At 36.2% G+C, this 17521-nt stretch overlaps 2 protein-coding genes across 2 annotated transcripts in view; one reads left to right on the plus strand and one right to left on the minus strand.

The window, feature by feature from the left end:
* The window catches only part of LOC148945169 (THO complex subunit 2-like), a 27459-nt gene extending 10325 nt beyond the window's left edge, over positions 1-17134 (plus strand). Inside the window, exons 2-3 of the mRNA XM_089099439.1 lie at positions 595-996; positions 16958-17134. Coding sequence (XP_088955565.1) covers positions 595-996; positions 16958-17134 — 579 coding nt within the window. The remainder of the gene's footprint in view (positions 1-594; positions 997-16957) is intronic.
* Positions 1-17521, minus strand: part of LOC148945166 (pseudouridylate synthase 1 homolog) — a 380996-nt gene that overhangs the window by 171584 nt on the left and 191891 nt on the right. The gene's annotated exons all lie outside the window — the stretch shown is intronic.

Consider the following 17521-nt stretch of genomic DNA (forward strand, 5'->3'; position numbering starts at 1 on the left):
GGAATGGGTGGATAATATATTAAGTGATAGAAGTTTATGAAAATTAAGAAGTAGGGAAATTTTGTGGGTACAGGCATGATACATAATCTGTAATCTATTTATAATTTAGTTTGTATTTAAGGGTGTTTCTTTGTGTATAATAGTTATGTTGCTGTATTTTTGTATTGACTGTGACCCATGAAGAATTTCTGTGTTAATAAATATCATATCATACTGGGAGTTTTATGCTCCACCATCTGAACTAGCTGGTCACATTAGGTGGTATTAGATCTGTGTTGCATTGATATATACAAATAAACGGGTTTCCTCTAAACGAGTTTCACCTACCAATTTGGTAATTCAAGATTATTATATGAGAATTGTTTGGGTCTCCTACCCAAAAAATTGTTAGTTTCACCTACCAATTTCATAATTCAAAATTATTATAAGCGAATTTGTTGGGTCTTTTTAAACACGCTTAAAATTGTTTATAATCTGTAAAGATCATCGATCATGTGAAGATCATTTTGGACTCTGGGCTTTTGCTTAAATGATTAGCATTAAAAAGTTTGTGATCTAAATAAATTGCTTACTATTTCTTGTTTCTTTTTACAGGCAACGTGGGAGAGTACTAGGAAAGCAAACAAGAGCTTTCGATCAATGTCTCAGTCTGAAAAAAATGATCTGTATCTATCGATAACTAAAGATATAATGACTCCCGTAAAACAGCAAATTCAAGCCAGACTGTCATCAAAAGTCCTCGACGAAATTAGTCCACAATTTTTAGCCACGTTTTGGACGTTGAGCTACTCTGATTTGTATGTTCCAACAGGAAGCTATTCAAGAGAAATAGAACGGGCGAAAAAAGCCGTTAATGATGTACTCCACTCTTCAGATATGACAGAGGCTAAAAGGAAAAAGGAGAGTGATCGGTTGAATTCTTTGGCAGATAGGCTAGCGGACGAGGAAGTCAAACAAAAGGAACACGTTGAAAGTGTTATGGCAAGGCTGAATCACGTAAAACATAATTATTTTATTATTATTATTTACTTACCAAAAACTAAAATGTTCGTAAAACATAAGTGACAAGCTAAAAGCTTACGACTTCTGGAGCTACTGAGAGTAACACTGACAGTGACGCATAATATCGATGACATTGTATTATATATATACGGCACTTTTAAATAGTTGCATATATACTGCTCTGTAGTATTTACTTAGGTAGTATTTATTAAGCGAAAAAGCATATTTAATGGGTAATAGAAAAGACATGAGCATCGCCAAGAAATTTCCCAGGATAAGGGGGGAGGACTACCTGGTGTTGTTTTGCCAGAATTCATATTTAAACTATTTGTATTTTTCTTTTTTATACATTTAAAATGTCTTTTTTTTCTATGTGTGTGTGTCATCTCTGTGGGTGTGTTGTCTAAAAAACCAGTCTGGTTGAAAACGTGGAGTTTTCGTACTGCTCAATTTTTTGCAATGTGTAGGAAGCAGCGGGGAATCCCCGTTTGTTTGGAAAGGTGCCAAGGAAATGTATGTAAACAGTATGTAGTTTAAAAACGTGTTTAATCTCGTTTCTTGAATGATTCAAAATGAACTTTGAAAAATCAAGAAAATGTAACTGTGACAAGGTAAACCACAACCATACACTACTGAAATATTCCAACTCTTGCATTTCAACGAAAGAAATTCAAAATGAACTTTGAAAAATCAAGAAAATGTAACTGTGACAAGGTAAACCACAACCAAACACTACTGAAATATTCCAACTCTTGCATTTCAACGAAAGAAATTCAAAATGAACTTTGAAAAATCAAGAAAATGTAACTGTGACAAGGTAAACCACAACCAAACACTAATGAAATATTCAAACTCTTGCATTACAACTAAATAAATTCAAAATTAACTTTGAAAATCAAGAAAATGTAACTGTGACAAGGTAAACCACAACCAAACACTACTGAAATATTTCAACTCTTGTATTTCAAGGACAGAAAATCAAAATGAAATTTGAAAAATCAAGAAAAATGTAACTGTGACAAGGTAAACCACAACCAAACACTACTGAAATATTCCAACTCTTGCATTTCAACGAAAGAAATTTAAAATGAACTTTGAAAAATCAAGAAAATGTAACTGTGACAAGGTAAACCACAACCAAACACTACTGAAATATTCCAACTCTTGCATTTCAACGAAAGAAATTCAAAATGAACTTTGAAAATCAAGAAAATGTAACTGTGACAAGGTAAACCACAACCAAACACTACTGAAATATTCCAACTCTTGCATTTCAACGAAAGAAATTCAAAATGAACTTTGAAAAATCAAGAAAATGTAACTGTGACAAGGTAAACCACAACCAAACACTACTGAAATATTCCAACTCTTGCATTTCAACGAAATAAATTCAAAATGAACTTTGAAAAATCAAGAAAATGTAATTGTGACAAGGTAAACCACAACCAAACACTACTGAAATATTCCAACTCTTGCATTTCAACTAAATAAATTCAAAAAGAACTTTTAAAAAACAATAAAATATAAATGTGACCATGTAAAACACAACCAAAACACTACTGAAATATTCCAACTCTTGCATTTCAACGAAACAAATTCAAAATGAACTTTGAAAAATCAAGAAAATGTAATTGTGACAAGGTAAAACACAACCAAACACTACTGAAATATTCCAACTCTTGCATTTCAACGAAAGAAATTCAAAATGAACTTTGAAAAATCAAGAAAATGTAACTGTGACAAGGTAAACCACAACCAAACACTACTGAAATATTCCAACTCTTGCATTTCAACGAAAGAAATTCAAAATGAACTTTGAAAAATCAAGAAAATGTAACTGTGACAAGGTAAACCACAACCAAACACTACTGAAATATTCCAACTCTTGCATTTCAACGAAAGAAATTCAAAATGAACTTTGAAAAATCAAGAAAATGTAACTGTGACAAGGTAAACCACAACCAAACACTACTGAAATATTCCAACTCTTGCATTTCAACGAAAGAAATTCAAAATGAACTTTGAAAAATCAAGAAAATGTAACTGTGACAAGGTAAACCACAACCAAACACTACTGAAATATTCCAACTCTTGCATTTCAACGAAAGAAATTCAAAATGAACTTTGAAAAATCAAGAAAATGTAACTGTGACAAGGTAAACCACAACCAAACACTACTGAAATATTCCAACTCTTGCATTTCAACGAAAGAAATTCAAAATGAACTTTGAAAAATCAAGAAAATGTAACTGTGACAAGGTAAACCACAACCAAACACTACTGAAATATTCAAACTCTTTAATTTCAGTTAAAAGATTCAAAAATACTTTGTAAAACAAAAAATGTTTTTAATGACCATCAAGTAAACGAAAAATCACACGGAATTATGCAACTGAGTCTCTCAAAACCTGTCAAAGCTCTTTGAAAAATCAAGAAAATGTAACTGTGACAAGGTAAACCACAACCAAACACTACTGAAATATTCCAACTCTTGCATTTCAACGAAAGAAATTCAAAATGAACTTTGAAAAATCAAGAAAATTCGTAACTGTGACATAGGTAAACCACAACCAAACACTACTGAAATATTCCAACTCTTGCATTTCAACGAAAGAAATTCAAAATGAACTTTGAAAAAAACAGGAAAATGTAACTTTGACAAGGAAAACCACAACCAAACACTACTGAAATATTCCAACTCTTGCATTTCAACGAAAGAAATTCAAAATGAACTTTGAAAAATCAAGAAAATGTAACTGTGACCTGTGACAAGGTAAACCACAACCAAACACTACTGAAATATTCCAACTCTTGCATTTCAACGAAAGAAATTCAAAATGAACTTTGAAAATCAAGAAAATGTAACTGTGACAAGGTAAACCACAACCAAACACTACTGAAATATTCCAACTCTTGCATTTCAACGAAAGAAATTCAAAATGAACTTTGAAAAATCAAGAAAATGTAACTGTGACAAGGTAAACCACAACCAAACACTACTGAAATATTCCAACTCTTGCATTTCAACGAAAGAAATTCAAAATGAACTTTGAAAAATCAAGAAAATGTAACTGTGACAAGGTAAACCACAACCAAACACTACTGAAATATTCCAACTCTTGCATTTCAACGAAAGAAATTCAAAATGAACTTTGAAAAATCAAGAAAATGTAACTGTGACAAGGTAAACCACAACCAAACACTACTGAAATATTCCAACTCTTGCATTTCAACGAAAGAAATTCAAAATGAACTTTGAAAAATCAAGAAAATGTAACTGTGACAAGGTAAACCACAACCAAACACTACTGAAATATTCCAACTCTTGCATTTCAACGAAAGAAATTCAAAATGAACTTTGAAAAATCAAGAAAATGTAACTGTGACAAGGTAAACCACAACCAAACACTACTGAAATATTCCAACTCTTGCATTTCAACGAAAGAAATTCAAAATGAACTTTGAAAATCAAGAAAATGTAACTGTGACAAGGTAAACCACAACCAAACACTACTGAAATATTCCAACTCTTGCATTTCAACGAAAGAAATTCAAAATGAACTTTGAAAAATCAAGAAAATGTAACTGTGACAAGGTAAACCACAACCAAACACTACTGAAATATTCCAACTCTTGCATTTCAACGAAAGAAATTCAAAATGAACTTTGAAAAATCAAGAAAATGTAACTGTGACAAGGTAAACCACAACCAAACACTACTGAAATATTCCAACTCTTGCATTTCAACGAAAGAAATTCAAAATGGAACTTTGAAAATCAAGAGAATGTAACTGTGACAAGGTAAACCACGGCCCCTGTGGGAGCCTAGAGACCCTTTGAGGACCGGGGGGTTCCTTCGGGGTTGGGGTGGGGGGATCGGAGCCCTTTGGGGTTGTGGTAAGGGACCTCACGGCTAAACCACGACAAAGCACTACTCTCGTGGAACTCAATTCCCATTTAACTCAACCCCCGTGCAACTGAATCCCCCTTGTAACTGAACCCCTGTATAACCGAAACTCCCGTGCAACTGTATCCCCTTTAACTGAACCCCCGTAAAACAACAGAGTCCTTCAAACGGAACTTTGAAAATCAAGAGAATGTAAAAGTTACAAGGTAAACCACGGCCCCTTTGGGAGCCTAGAGACCCTTGAGGACTGGGAGGTTCCTTCGGGGTTGGGGTGGGGGGATCGGAGCCCTTTGTGGTTGTGGTAAGGGACCTCACGGTTAAACCACGACAAAGCACTACTCTCGTGGAACTCAATTCGCATTTAACTCAACCCCCGTGCAACTGAATCCCCCTTGTAACTGAACCCCTGTATAACCGAAACCCCCGTGCAACAGTGTCCCCTTTAACTGAACCCCCGTAAAAAAACAGAGTCCTTTAAACGGAACTTCGAAAATCAAGAGAATGTAAAAGTTACAAGGTAAACCACGGCCCCTTCGGGGGCCTAGAGAACCTTTGAGGACCGGGGGTTCCTTCGGGGTTGGGGTGGGGGGATCGGAGCCCATCGGAGCCCTTTGGGGTTGTGGTAAGGGACCTCACGGCTAAACCATGACAAAGCACTACTCTCGTGGAACTCAATTCCCATTTAACTCAACCCCCGTGCAACTGAATCCCCCTTGTAACTGAACCCCTGGATAACCGAAACCCCCCGTGCAACTGTATCCCCGTTAACTGAACCCTCGTGCAACTCACCCCTCCATGCAACCCATCCCCCTCAAAACACTTTTCAGCCATTTCTTTTTAAATTGACAATATTTTTCAAACGTTACTTATGTATTATACAGACCACATCGGCGAGAGTTACAAGATAAACCACGGCCCCTTTGGGAGCCTAGAGAACCTTTGAGGACCGGGGAGTTCCTTCGGGGTTAGGGTGGGGGGATCGGAGCCCTTTGGGGTTGTGGTAAGGGACCTCACGGATAAACCATGACAAAGCACTACTCTCGTGGATCTCAATTCCCATTTAACTCAACCCCCGTGCAACTGAATCCTACTTGTAACTGAACCCCTGTATAACCGAAACTCCCGTGCAACAGTATCCCCTGTAACTGAACCCCCGTAAAACAAGAGTCCTTCAAACGGAACTTTGAAAATCAAGAGAATGTAAAATTTACAAGGTAAACCGCGGCCCCTTTGGGAGCCTAGAGAACCTTTGAGGACCGGGGCGTTCCTTCGGGGTTGGGGTGGGGGGATCGGAGCCCTTTGTGGTTGTGGTAAGGGACCTCACGGCTAAACCACGACAAAGCACTACTCTCGTGGAACTCAATTCCCATTTAACCGGAGCCCTTTGGAGTTGTGGTAAGGGACCTCACGGCTAAACCACGACAAAGCACTACTCTCGTGGAACTCAATTCCCATTTAACTCAACCCCCGTGCAACTGAATCCCCCTTGTAACTGAACCCCTGTATAACCGAAACCCCCGTGCAACTGTATCCCCTGTAACTGAACCCTCGTGCAACTGAACCCCCTCAAAACACTTTTCAGCCATTTCTTGGTAATTTCTTTATTTCTAAACTATTTAAAATTGACAACACTGTGCAAACCAAAACACTTTTCGGTCATTTCTTGGTAAAATTATCCAATCGCTAATTACCCCTTTTTTTCTCCACCTTCAAATGTTCCTTTAGTCATTGCTCAGTTAACACTAAGATGTAAATTGAGTAGTCCTCTCGCAATAACAAACCAAACCAGATTATACCCACTTAACCAGATCAAAAATAGCGGTCACACTAACTTGATTAGTAATTGGACTTTCAGTCCTACATTCACGGGTTTCTGCAAAGTGCTATGGACTTCATTGAAAAAATACCAGTTTAAAAAAAAAATAATAAATAAACATGTATCCATGAGTTTGACTTCCAAAAAATCGATGTCACAATAGAAAACCCGTCTCTTTGAAAGGTGTAATGACCTGTAGAATAGGACTACCAGAAAAACCGGAAGGAACGTAAAGGCCTTTGGCATGACGATATAAAAAAAATATTTAAAAATTCTAAAAGAGGTCTTACTCTATCAAATCAAATAAAGGACGTAAAGTTAGGAGTTTTCATTTGGTGAATTAGTTCAAGGAGCTTGGCACAGTAAGCAGCATCAGCTTCAGAGAGCAAAGATCGCGGTATCACACATTGACTTAAAATGTTGACAACAGTCTCGGTTTTGTGCTTGTTTATTGAGCCATAATCAAACCAAGATTGTTTTTCCTAAAAAGAAAATAGAAAAGATTAAATAAATACAATAATAAACAAATAATTATGGTACGCAAACAAAATATTCAAATAGCATATGGCACATTTAGCTAGGCAGTACCGTTAAAGTAAAAAAAATAAAAATAAATAAACTATGCGATTACACTATGCGGAAGATAAGACCAGACTAAGCAAAACAACAACAATTTCCTGTATTAGAACATTAACTTCGATTGCCAGGTTATAACGCCCTTTTGCTTCTTGGTACCTTTAGCTTTCTTTTATTTTTTCTTTTTTTTCAATGGCCGTTTCACTCATACTTATAATGAGGTGACAAACACAAAACTAAAAATTTTGAGGGAGATAAAATATTTTCCAATGATATTTTCTGGGTTTCGCAGTTAGGACTTAGGTTTAACAGACTAACAGAAGAGATAAGAAAAAAAGAAGAAAAACTGAAAAAAGCAACATGGCAAATACATATTAAATAGCCCCTAAAAAATAAAAACCCGTAGATATAAGCAATAGCTTTCAAATGAGCCTTTAAACAGCTCCCTACGATGTCCCAGTGTCTCGCTAGCGCCGGAGAAAAAAAGTGGGTGAATACAAGTAGTAACTACCCTACCATTTTGCGTACGCCCCCGTACAAACCGGTTTTTCTGGTAGGTAATTCTATTCTACAGGAGCATTACACTCTTTCAAAGAGGAACGAGTATAACTTGATTGATGAGCCTTTATGTTCCATCCTGTTTTATTTGCGGCCTTTACGTTCCTTCCGGTTTTTCTGGTAGTCCTATTCTACAGGTCATTACACCTTTCAAAGAGACGGGTTTTCTATTGTGACATCGATTTTTCGGAAGTCAAACTCATGGATACATGTTTATTTATTATTTTTTTTTAAACTGGTATTTTTTCAATGAATTCCATAGCACTTTGCAGAAACCCGTGAATGTAGGACTGAAAGTCCAATTACTAATCAAGTTAGTGTGACCACCATTTTTGATCTGGTTAAGTGGGTATAATCTGGTTTGGTTTGTTATTGCGAGAGGATTACTCAATTTACATCTTAGTGTTAACTGAGCAATGACTAAAGGAACATTTGAAGGTGGAGAAAAAAAGGGGTAATTAGCGATTGGATAATTTTAACAAGAGATGACCGAAAAGTGTTTTGGTTTGCACAGTGTTGTCAATTTTAAATAGTTTAGAAATAAAAAAATTAACAAGAAATGGCTGAAAAGTGTTTTGAGGGGGTTCAGTTGCACGAGGGTTCAGTTAAAGGGGATACAGTTGCACGGGGGTGTCGGTTATACAGGGGTTCAGTTACAAGGGGGACTCAGTTGCACGGGGGTTGAGTTAAATGGGAATTGAGTTCCACGAGAGTAGTGCTTTGTCGTGGTTTAGCCGTGAGGTCCCTTACCACAACTCCAAAGGGCTCCGGTTAAATGGGAATTGAGTTCCACGAGAGTAGTGCTTTGTCGTGGTTTAGCCGTGAGGTCCCTTACCACAACCCCAAAGGGCTCCAATCCCCCCATCCCAACCCCGAAGGAACTCCCCGGTCCTCAAAGGTTCTCTAGGCTCCCAAAGGGGCCGTGGTTTACCTTGTAACTTTTACATTCTCTTGATTTTCAAAGTTCCGTTTGAAGGACTCTTGTTTTACGGGGGTTCAGTTAAAGGGGATACAGTTGCACGGGAGTTTCGGTTATACAGGGGTTCAGTTACAAGGGGGATTGAGTTGCAAGGGGGTTGAGTTAAATGGGAATTGAGTTCCACGAGAGTAGTGCTTTGTCGTGGTTTAGCCGTGAGGTCCCTTACCACAACCCAAAAGGGCTCCGATCCCCCCACCCTAACCCCGAAGGAACTCCCCGGTCCTCAAAGGTTCTCTAGGCTCCCAAAGGGGCCGTGGTTTATCTTGTAACTCTCGCCGATGTGGTCTGTATAATACATAAGTAACGTTTGAAAAATATTGTCAATTTAAAAAGAAAGGGCTGAAAAGTGTTTTGAGGGGGATGGGTTGCAGGGCGGGGGGAGTTGCACGCGGGTTCAGTTAACGGGGATACCGGGGCCCGGGGGGGGTCGGTCATCCAGGGGTCCAGGGACAAGGGGGATTCAGTTGCACGGGGGTTGAGTTAAATGGGAATTGAGTTCCACGAGAGTAGTGCTTTGTCATGGTTTAGCCGTGAGGTCCCTTACCACAACCCCAAAGGGCTCCGATGGGCTCCGATACCCCCACCCCAACCCCGAAGGAACCCCCCCGGTCCTCAAAGGTTCTCTAGGCTCCCAACGGGGCCGTGGTTTACCTTGTAACTTTTACATTCTCTTGATTTTCAAATTTCCGTGTGAAGGACTGTGTTGTTTTACGGGGGTTCAGTTAACGGGGACACTGTTGCACGGGGGGTTTCGGTTATACAGGGATTCAGTTACAAGGGGGATTCAGTTGCACGGGGGTTGAGTTAAATGCGAATTGAGTTCCACGAGAGTAGTGCTTTGTCGTGGTTTAACCGTGAGGTCCCTTACCACAACCACAAAGGGCTCCGATCCCCCCACCCCAACCCCGAAGGAACCTCCCAGTCCTCAAAGGTTCTCTAGGCTCCCAAAGGGGCCGTGGTTTACCTTGTAACTTTTACATTCTCTTGATTGTCAAAGTTCCGTTTGAAGGACTCTGTTGTTTTACGGGGGTTCAGTTAAAGGGGGTACAGTTGCACGGGAGTTTCGGTTATACAGGGGTTCAGTTCCAAGGGGGATTGAGTTGCACGGGGGTTGAGTTAAATGGGAATTGAGTTCCACGAGAGTAGTGCTTTGTCGTGGTTTAGCCGTGAGGTCCCTTACCACAACCCCAAAGGGCTCCGATCCCCCCACTCCAACCCCGAAGGAACCCCCGGTCCTCAAAGGTTCTCTAGGCTCCCAAAGGGGCCGTGGTTTTACCTTGTCACAGTTACATTCTCTTGATTTTCAAAGTTCCGTTTGAATTTCTTTCGTTGAAATGCAAGAGTTGGAATATTTCAGTAGTGTTTGGTTGTGGTTTACCTTGTCACAGTTAAATTTTCTTGATTTTTCGAAGTTCATTTTGAATTTCTTTCATTGAAATGCAAGAGTTGGAATATTTCAGTAGTGTTTGGTTGTGGTTTACCTTGTCACAGTTACATTTTCTTTATTTTTCGAAGTTCAATATGAATTTCTTTCGTTGAAATGCAAGAGTTGGAATATTTCAGTAGGGTTTGGTTGTGGTTTACCTTGTCACAGTTACATTTTCTTGATTTTCAAAGTTCATTTTGAATTTTTTTCGTTGAAATGCAAGAGTTGGAATATTTCAGTAGTGTTTGGTTGTGGTTTACCTTGTCACAGTTATATTTTCTTGATTTTTCAAAGTTCATTTTGAATTTCTTTCGCTGAAATGCAAGAGTTGGAATATTTCAGTATGGTTTACCTTGTCACAGTTACATTTTCTTGATTTTCAAAGTTCATTTTGAATTTCTTTCGTTGAAATGCAAGAGTTGGAATATTTCAGTAGTGTTTGGTTGTGGTTTACCTTGTCACAGTTACATTTTCTTGATTTTTCAAAGTTCATTTTGAATTTCTTTCGTCTGAAATGCAAGAGTTGGAATATTTCAGTAGTGTTTGGTTGTGGTTTACCTTGTCACAGATACATTTTCTTGATTTTTCAAAGTTCATTTTGAATTTCTTTCGTTGAAATGCAAGAGTTGGAATATTTCAGTAGTGTTTGGTTGTGGTTTACCTTGTCAAAGTTACATTTTCTTGATTTTTCAAAGTTCATTTTGTATTTATTTAACTTAAATGCAATAGTTGGAATCTTTCTGTATTGGTTTGTTGTGGTTTACCTTGTCACAGTTACATTTTCTTGATTTTTCAAAGTTCATTTTGAGCTTTACAGAGTTTGAGAGACTCAGTTGCCTAATTCCGTGTGGTTTTTCTTTACTTGGTGGTCATTAAAAACGAAATTTTTGTGTTAAATCAGTAGTTTTTTGTATCTTTTAAAAGAGCTTTAAGGAGTTTGAGAGACTCAGTTGCCTAATTCCGTGTGGTTTTTTCTTTACTTGTTGGTCATTTGTTGTATCTTTTAAAAGAGCTTTACAGGGTTTGAGAGACTCAGTTGCCTAATTCCGTGTGATTTTCCTTTACTTGATGGTCATTAAAAACGAAATTTTTGTGTTAAATAAGTAGTTTTTTGTATCTTTTAAAAGAGCTTTAAGGGGTTTGGGAGACTCAGTTGCCTGATTCAGTGTTGTTTTTTTCTTTACTTGATGGTCATTTGTTGTATCTTTTAAAAGAGCTTTACAGGGTTTGAGAGACTCAGTTGCCTAATTCCGTGTGATTTTTCTTTACTTGATGGTCATTAAAAACGAAATTTTTGTGTTAAATAAGTAGTTTTTGTATCTTTTAAAGAGCTTTAAGGGGTTTGAGAGACTCAGTTGCCTGATTCCGTGTGGTTTTTCTTTACTTGGTGGTCATTAAAAACGAAATTTTTTTGTTAAATAAGTAGTTCTTGTATCTTTTAAAATAGCTTTAAGGGGTTTGAGAGACTCAGTTTTACCTTGTCACAGTTACATTTTCTTGATTTCAAAGTTCATTTTGAATTTCTTTCGTTGAAATGCAAGAGTTGGAATATTTCAGTAGTGTTTGGTTGTGGTTTACCTTGTCACAGTTACATTTTCTTGATTTTTCAAAGTTCATTTTGAATTTCTTTCGCTGAAATCCAAGAGTTGGAATATTTCAGTAGTGTTTGGTTGTGGTTTACCTTGTCACAGTTACATTTTTTTGATTTTTCAAAGTTCATTTTGAATTTCTTTCGTTGAAATGCAAGAGTTGGAATATTTCAGTACTGTTTGGTTGTGGTTTAACTTGTCACAGTTACATTTTCTTGATTTTTCAAAGTTCATTTTGAATTTCTTTCGCTGAAATTGCAAGAGTTGGAATATTTCAGTAGTGTTTGGTTGTGGTTTACCTTGTCACAGTTACATTTTCTTGATTTTTCAAAGTTCATTTTGAATTTCTTTCGTTGAAATGCAAGAGTTGGAATATTTCAGTAGTGTTTGGTTTGGTTTACCTTGTCACTGTTACATTTTCTTGATTTTTCAAAGTTCATTTTGAATTTCTTTCGCTGAAATGCAAGAGTTGGAATATTTCAGTAGTGTTTGGTTGTGTGTTTGGTTGTGTTTTACCTTGTCACAGTTACATTTTCTTGATTTTTCAAAGTTCATTTTGAATTTATTTCGTTGAAATGCAAGAGTTGGAATATTTCAGTAGTGTATGGTTATGGTTTACCTTGTCACAGATACATTTTCTTGATTTTTCAAAGTTCATTTTGAATTTCTTTCGTTGAAATGCAAGAGTGGTTTACCTTGTCACAGTTACATTTTCTTGATTTTTCAAAGTTCATTTTGAATTTTTTTCGTTGAAGAGTTGGACTATTTCAGTAGTGTTTGGTTGTGGTTTACCTTGTCACAGTTACATTTTCTTGATTTTTCAAAGTTCATTTTGAATTTCTTTCATTGAAATGCAAGAGTTGGACTTTTTCAGTAGTCTTTGGTTGTGGTTTACCTTGTCACAGTTACATTTTCTTGATTTTTCAAAGTTCATTTAGAATTTCTTTCATTGAAATGCAAGAGTTGGAATATTTCAGTAGTGTTTGGTTGTGGTTTACCTTGTCACAGTTACATTTTCTTGATTTTTCAAAGTTCATTTTGAATTTCTTTCGTTGAAATGCAAGAGTTGGAATATTTCAGTAGTGTTTGGTTGTGGTTTACCTTGTCACAGTTACATTTTCTTGATTTTTCAAAGTTCATTTTGAATTTCTGTACAACGTCTGTACAACGGCCGTTCTGCCTTATATTGTATTAATAAGGCAGATTACACTATCACTTATTATAGATCAAGAATAGTGTTATATTTAGTAGACACTCTTACCTATTGAATGCCTTATTTCAAAATAGGTAGGTACTGAAATTTGGCCTCTAGAAAACATTCTTTAGTCTGAAATATTAAAAAGAAATCGAGCATTTCGATTTAAAAACAAATCATTCAGCAATAATTGCTGAATGGTACTGCCCTATCTTGAAGGATAATTTTGGAGACAATGCACTTTTTAACAGATAAAGTGCTGAAGGGTGAATAGTCTCTACTTTAATTGTGTAAGGCGTTCGCGCTGCCGAATATATCTTGCAAAATTTGACACCCAAAAAATGACACATCTGAAAAAAGACTAAAATTGAAATTGAGTAATACGCTCATCATATTCCCGAATCCTGAATTGGTGAAAAAGAATAAACTAGTCAAAAGTAGGGGAAAAATAAACGTGGTGATGTATAAAATGAAAGAAAAAATAAAAGAGAAATTAGGAGAAAAAGGGTGAAAAAGAACTAATTAATAAAAGAAGGAAAATGCGAAAATACTTTCTAACGTGCTCTCCTGAGTATCTGTGATATTTAAAGCCCGAATTTGAAAATTTTATAAAGATGGCCACTGACACTTTCCTTGTTTTAACGGTTGAATAGAACTATTTCAATGCAGCCCTTTAACCGTTGTGACGCATCTAGTTGCAGCAAAAAAAGGAGGAAATTTGACGGATCGCGCAAAAACGGCTGTTTATGCGTGAAATCGCATCAATGGGAACCCAGGGTTAAGTGTTATTCTTTATGACGCATCTTCTTTTTAAGACAAAACGTGAGTCATTTCTCCATTTAGTTTTATTTTTTCGTTACTCATTTTACTAATTTAGCCACTTTATAATTTTTTTTTTTCATCTCTACCTAGTCCTCTTTTTTGTTTCCTTTTTTCAATAATTGTTAAAGGGCACCTGAAATGTATATAATATCATTTTGAATTGCGTTGGCGCAAATACCTTCACGTTTGGTTTTCAGCTTTGAGTTGAAAGTAAAATGTTTTTTGCAGTAAAAAAAAAGACAAAGAAACATTTGAAGAAAAAATTGTACTCTTTTTTGCTCTTTAAATTGCCTTGCTCGTTCCTTTTTCATTTTAGTTATGAAATAATTTTTTTTTTTTCATATAAGATTGAAATAAAATTGTCGAGTTTTTTCTTCTTTTTTTCCTGTTATTGTTAAGTTTTTTTTTTCATAAATTTTAAGCTTAACAATGAGTGTAGTGTTTTTTTCAATCATTAACGCTATTATTGTTAGTCTTTTTTCTTTTCTCTTTTATTTTTACGTCAATCATAATCTTAAATACTTTGATTTTTAGCTTAATTTATCACATTTTCTTGTAAATAATTCTATTTTTTTGTCTCTTTTTCAGTTATTCTGTGATATTACACATACAATCAACTCCTGTAGTGAATACGAATTTGGGGTTGGGTTATATTAGCATTACGACATCAAATGACTTGATACAATGTTGCGCTGAAGAAATTTTATTTACTATAAAGATAAGAATCCACGAAGCTGAAAATAACAGTGTGATATTTGACGAAACCACAGATATGTCACATACCTCACAAATTACTTTTCCTCTGCACAATGTTTATGACAGCAGTATTGTAGAAGACTTCGTTGGATTTATGGACCTTCATGAAAGGAACTATAAGGGTATAACTGAACATGAACCAAACATTACAGGTGACATTTTGGGCATGTCTATGCTCAAGCTAATGGAAGCCACTCGATGAATCGTTGACAATTGTTTTGGCATAAGCTGCGCTGGATGCTGCGTCAACATTTCTGAAATGCAAGTGGCAGCATCAGGGATCTAAAAAGTTGCTAAAAGAAGCAGCTTCTGCGGATGCAAAAACCATTCTCTTAACCTATCGATTTCCGAGTGCAATAAAAGCCGATATGTCAGGAATGCTGTAGGTAGTATTAAAGAAGATGCAAGTTTTTTTTAAGTGCGTCGGAAAAACGAAATTTATCCTTTAAAATGTTTTAGATCCTCATGTACATGGTTGCTGCGACACATGTTGGGTTGAACGTCACGAAAGTATATTGCGATTCAAAGATGATGTTCCTAAAACAATTGAAACACTTAGAATTGTGTCCTCATGGCTTTGCAGTTTTTCATTGACAAAAGGAAAGCGCTTGCTGTTCGCAAGTTTAACCTGCGACATTATTATTACTGTTTACTGTTTGAGTGACATAACTGACACAACCCTTGATCTAAACAGATTACTTATGACGTAAATATTAGATTTATTTTCAGCCACAGAAAAAATATCCAAAACCCTAAAGCTTTTAAATGAAAAGAGGGAGAAGTATGATGAGGTTTTCGGGATTATAGTTGAAAGTGCAGAGAAAGCTATGGAAGCTATGGACGTGACTGTTCGCATTCCAAGAATGGCAAACCAAAAACTTATCGATCAAACTACCGTCTCACAAGGCGACCAAGACCTGTTATTTACTAAACGTGCTCCTGCTTCAAAATTTAGGTTCTGCACTTGATCTTCAAAGTTTGAAATCAAAGATTGAGCCAATGTGTCACAAATTCTCATGCAAAGCTTAACTCATTCACTATAGGGGTCAGAAGTGTAAAGGCTAAAAATTACACAGAAATTATTAAATATCATATTTTTCTGTAGAGGGTGAACAGGTTTTTTTTATGGTGGGGTGGTTTTTATAAACTATTTTTCGCATCAATATTTTACATCATTTTAATTTCAACAGATTTATTAGAACTTTAACCCTCACCAGATTCTAGATTAAATTTACGACCATTTCCACTACCTACCTACGACGTATAATGTTGAGGTTCCCTTTAAATTGCTGGCATTTCTTTGTTCGCAAGTTTACCGGAGCAACCTATTATGCGCCCCCTCTAAAGAAAATTCTGAATTCGCCCCTGGTGCTTGATGTGCTAAAAATCGTAATTTTTGGTAGTTGTAGGTCAAACAGTTAACGCAAGTTCTCTTTATATATTGTGTGAATGGTAGGAAATGGTATCGGTCAGTTTATTATTTTCAGTTGTCGTTTCTAATGTTAAGAAGAGAGTCAGATGAATTTCTCCAAATAGAAACACAAATAGAACAAGAGAGAAAAGAAGACCCGAAAATTATTTCAGCAAAAGAAATTCACCTGAGATTCTTCCTTAATGTAGATTTTAACTGTTACTTTTGAATTTGAATAGTTTCTAATTTTGATTAGGCTATTATTTCTTAAATTGCCTGATTTAATGAATGGGATAGGAAGATTGAAATACACCACCAGAAAGAATTGACCTGTATTGCCCTCCCTCAAGTGGCACACTAATTTTTTTGCTAAGATATCCAAAGCACGCTATTGTTTGTGTAAGAATCAAGTAATATATTCAGAAAAGGAACTTCGCAAAACAAATTGATAGCTAAGAGTAGTACCCTATCCATACTAAATCTACTATAAATGTTTTCTCGGCCCAACTTCTAAAATTAGCAAACCTTAAATGCTAGTAATTTGTACTTTTTTTGTCTACATAGATTTTTTTTTACAAGTTCAAGCAAAAAAAGAGCAAAGAACCAGTCCCCCCCCCCCGCAATGTTCTCAAATCAGCTTTACTCTCTGTTCAGTAACGCTTTGCGCTAACTCCCATTAATTTGGGTAGCTACATTTTATTTCCCTTACCAAATTTTTTCGAAAGTAATTTCCTAACATTGCTTTGATGACAAAATGACAACTACAGTTTTTTTTTTTTGCTTAATTTGTTGTATTTAGCTGAAAGTGGCTGGGAAGGTTCTGAGTTGTATCATATTTTAATTTGTTATGACCGTGGTCTCAAAAGTCACCTGTTTCCAACTTTAATTTCCTTTCCTTAAAACTTTTTCTTTATTTTCAGGCCATTTTACTTGGTATTGAGTCAAACATGTGTGTTGCTGTCAGAAATTCACTGATCATTTTGAAAAGTATCCTGGATCAGTTTCCTGTTCAATATCCTTTTTATGTTAATCTGGAGAAAAAGGTTGAAGACCTGAAAAACAGGGAAAAAGGAAGAGGGATGATTTATTTACCCTGAGTCAAAGTTATCTGGGACAACTGAAGCTTAGGAAGCATCTCATGATTCGTGAGGAAGCATTTCACTACAAACCTAAGGTAAAAGCAATGATGCGAAATCAATTTTCCTCCTCATTGCCAGATATTCTTTGTATGTATCTAGAATTGTATATAGAATTAAAGAATCTTCCCACATTAAAGGACCAACATATCTTATAGAAAAAAAAGGTCGCCTGGAATTGCCGAACTAGTGACAATGCTCTAGTCGGGTAATGACAGGACTTGCTCTACATATATGGCTTGAAATGTGTTATACGACCAAGTCTATTTGGATTGAGTCCTAGTTGTTTTAGTATTCACTTTTAGTAGCTACTAAAGCAAGGGGCATACACGATTTTGAATCTAGGCT

This window comes from Artemia sp. Qi Xiang Cuo, chromosome 13, assembly GCF_049724085.1.
Source record: "Artemia sp. Qi Xiang Cuo chromosome 13, ASM4972408v1, whole genome shotgun sequence".
NCBI classification, from domain to species: domain Eukaryota; kingdom Metazoa; phylum Arthropoda; class Branchiopoda; order Anostraca; family Artemiidae; genus Artemia; species Artemia sp. Qi Xiang Cuo.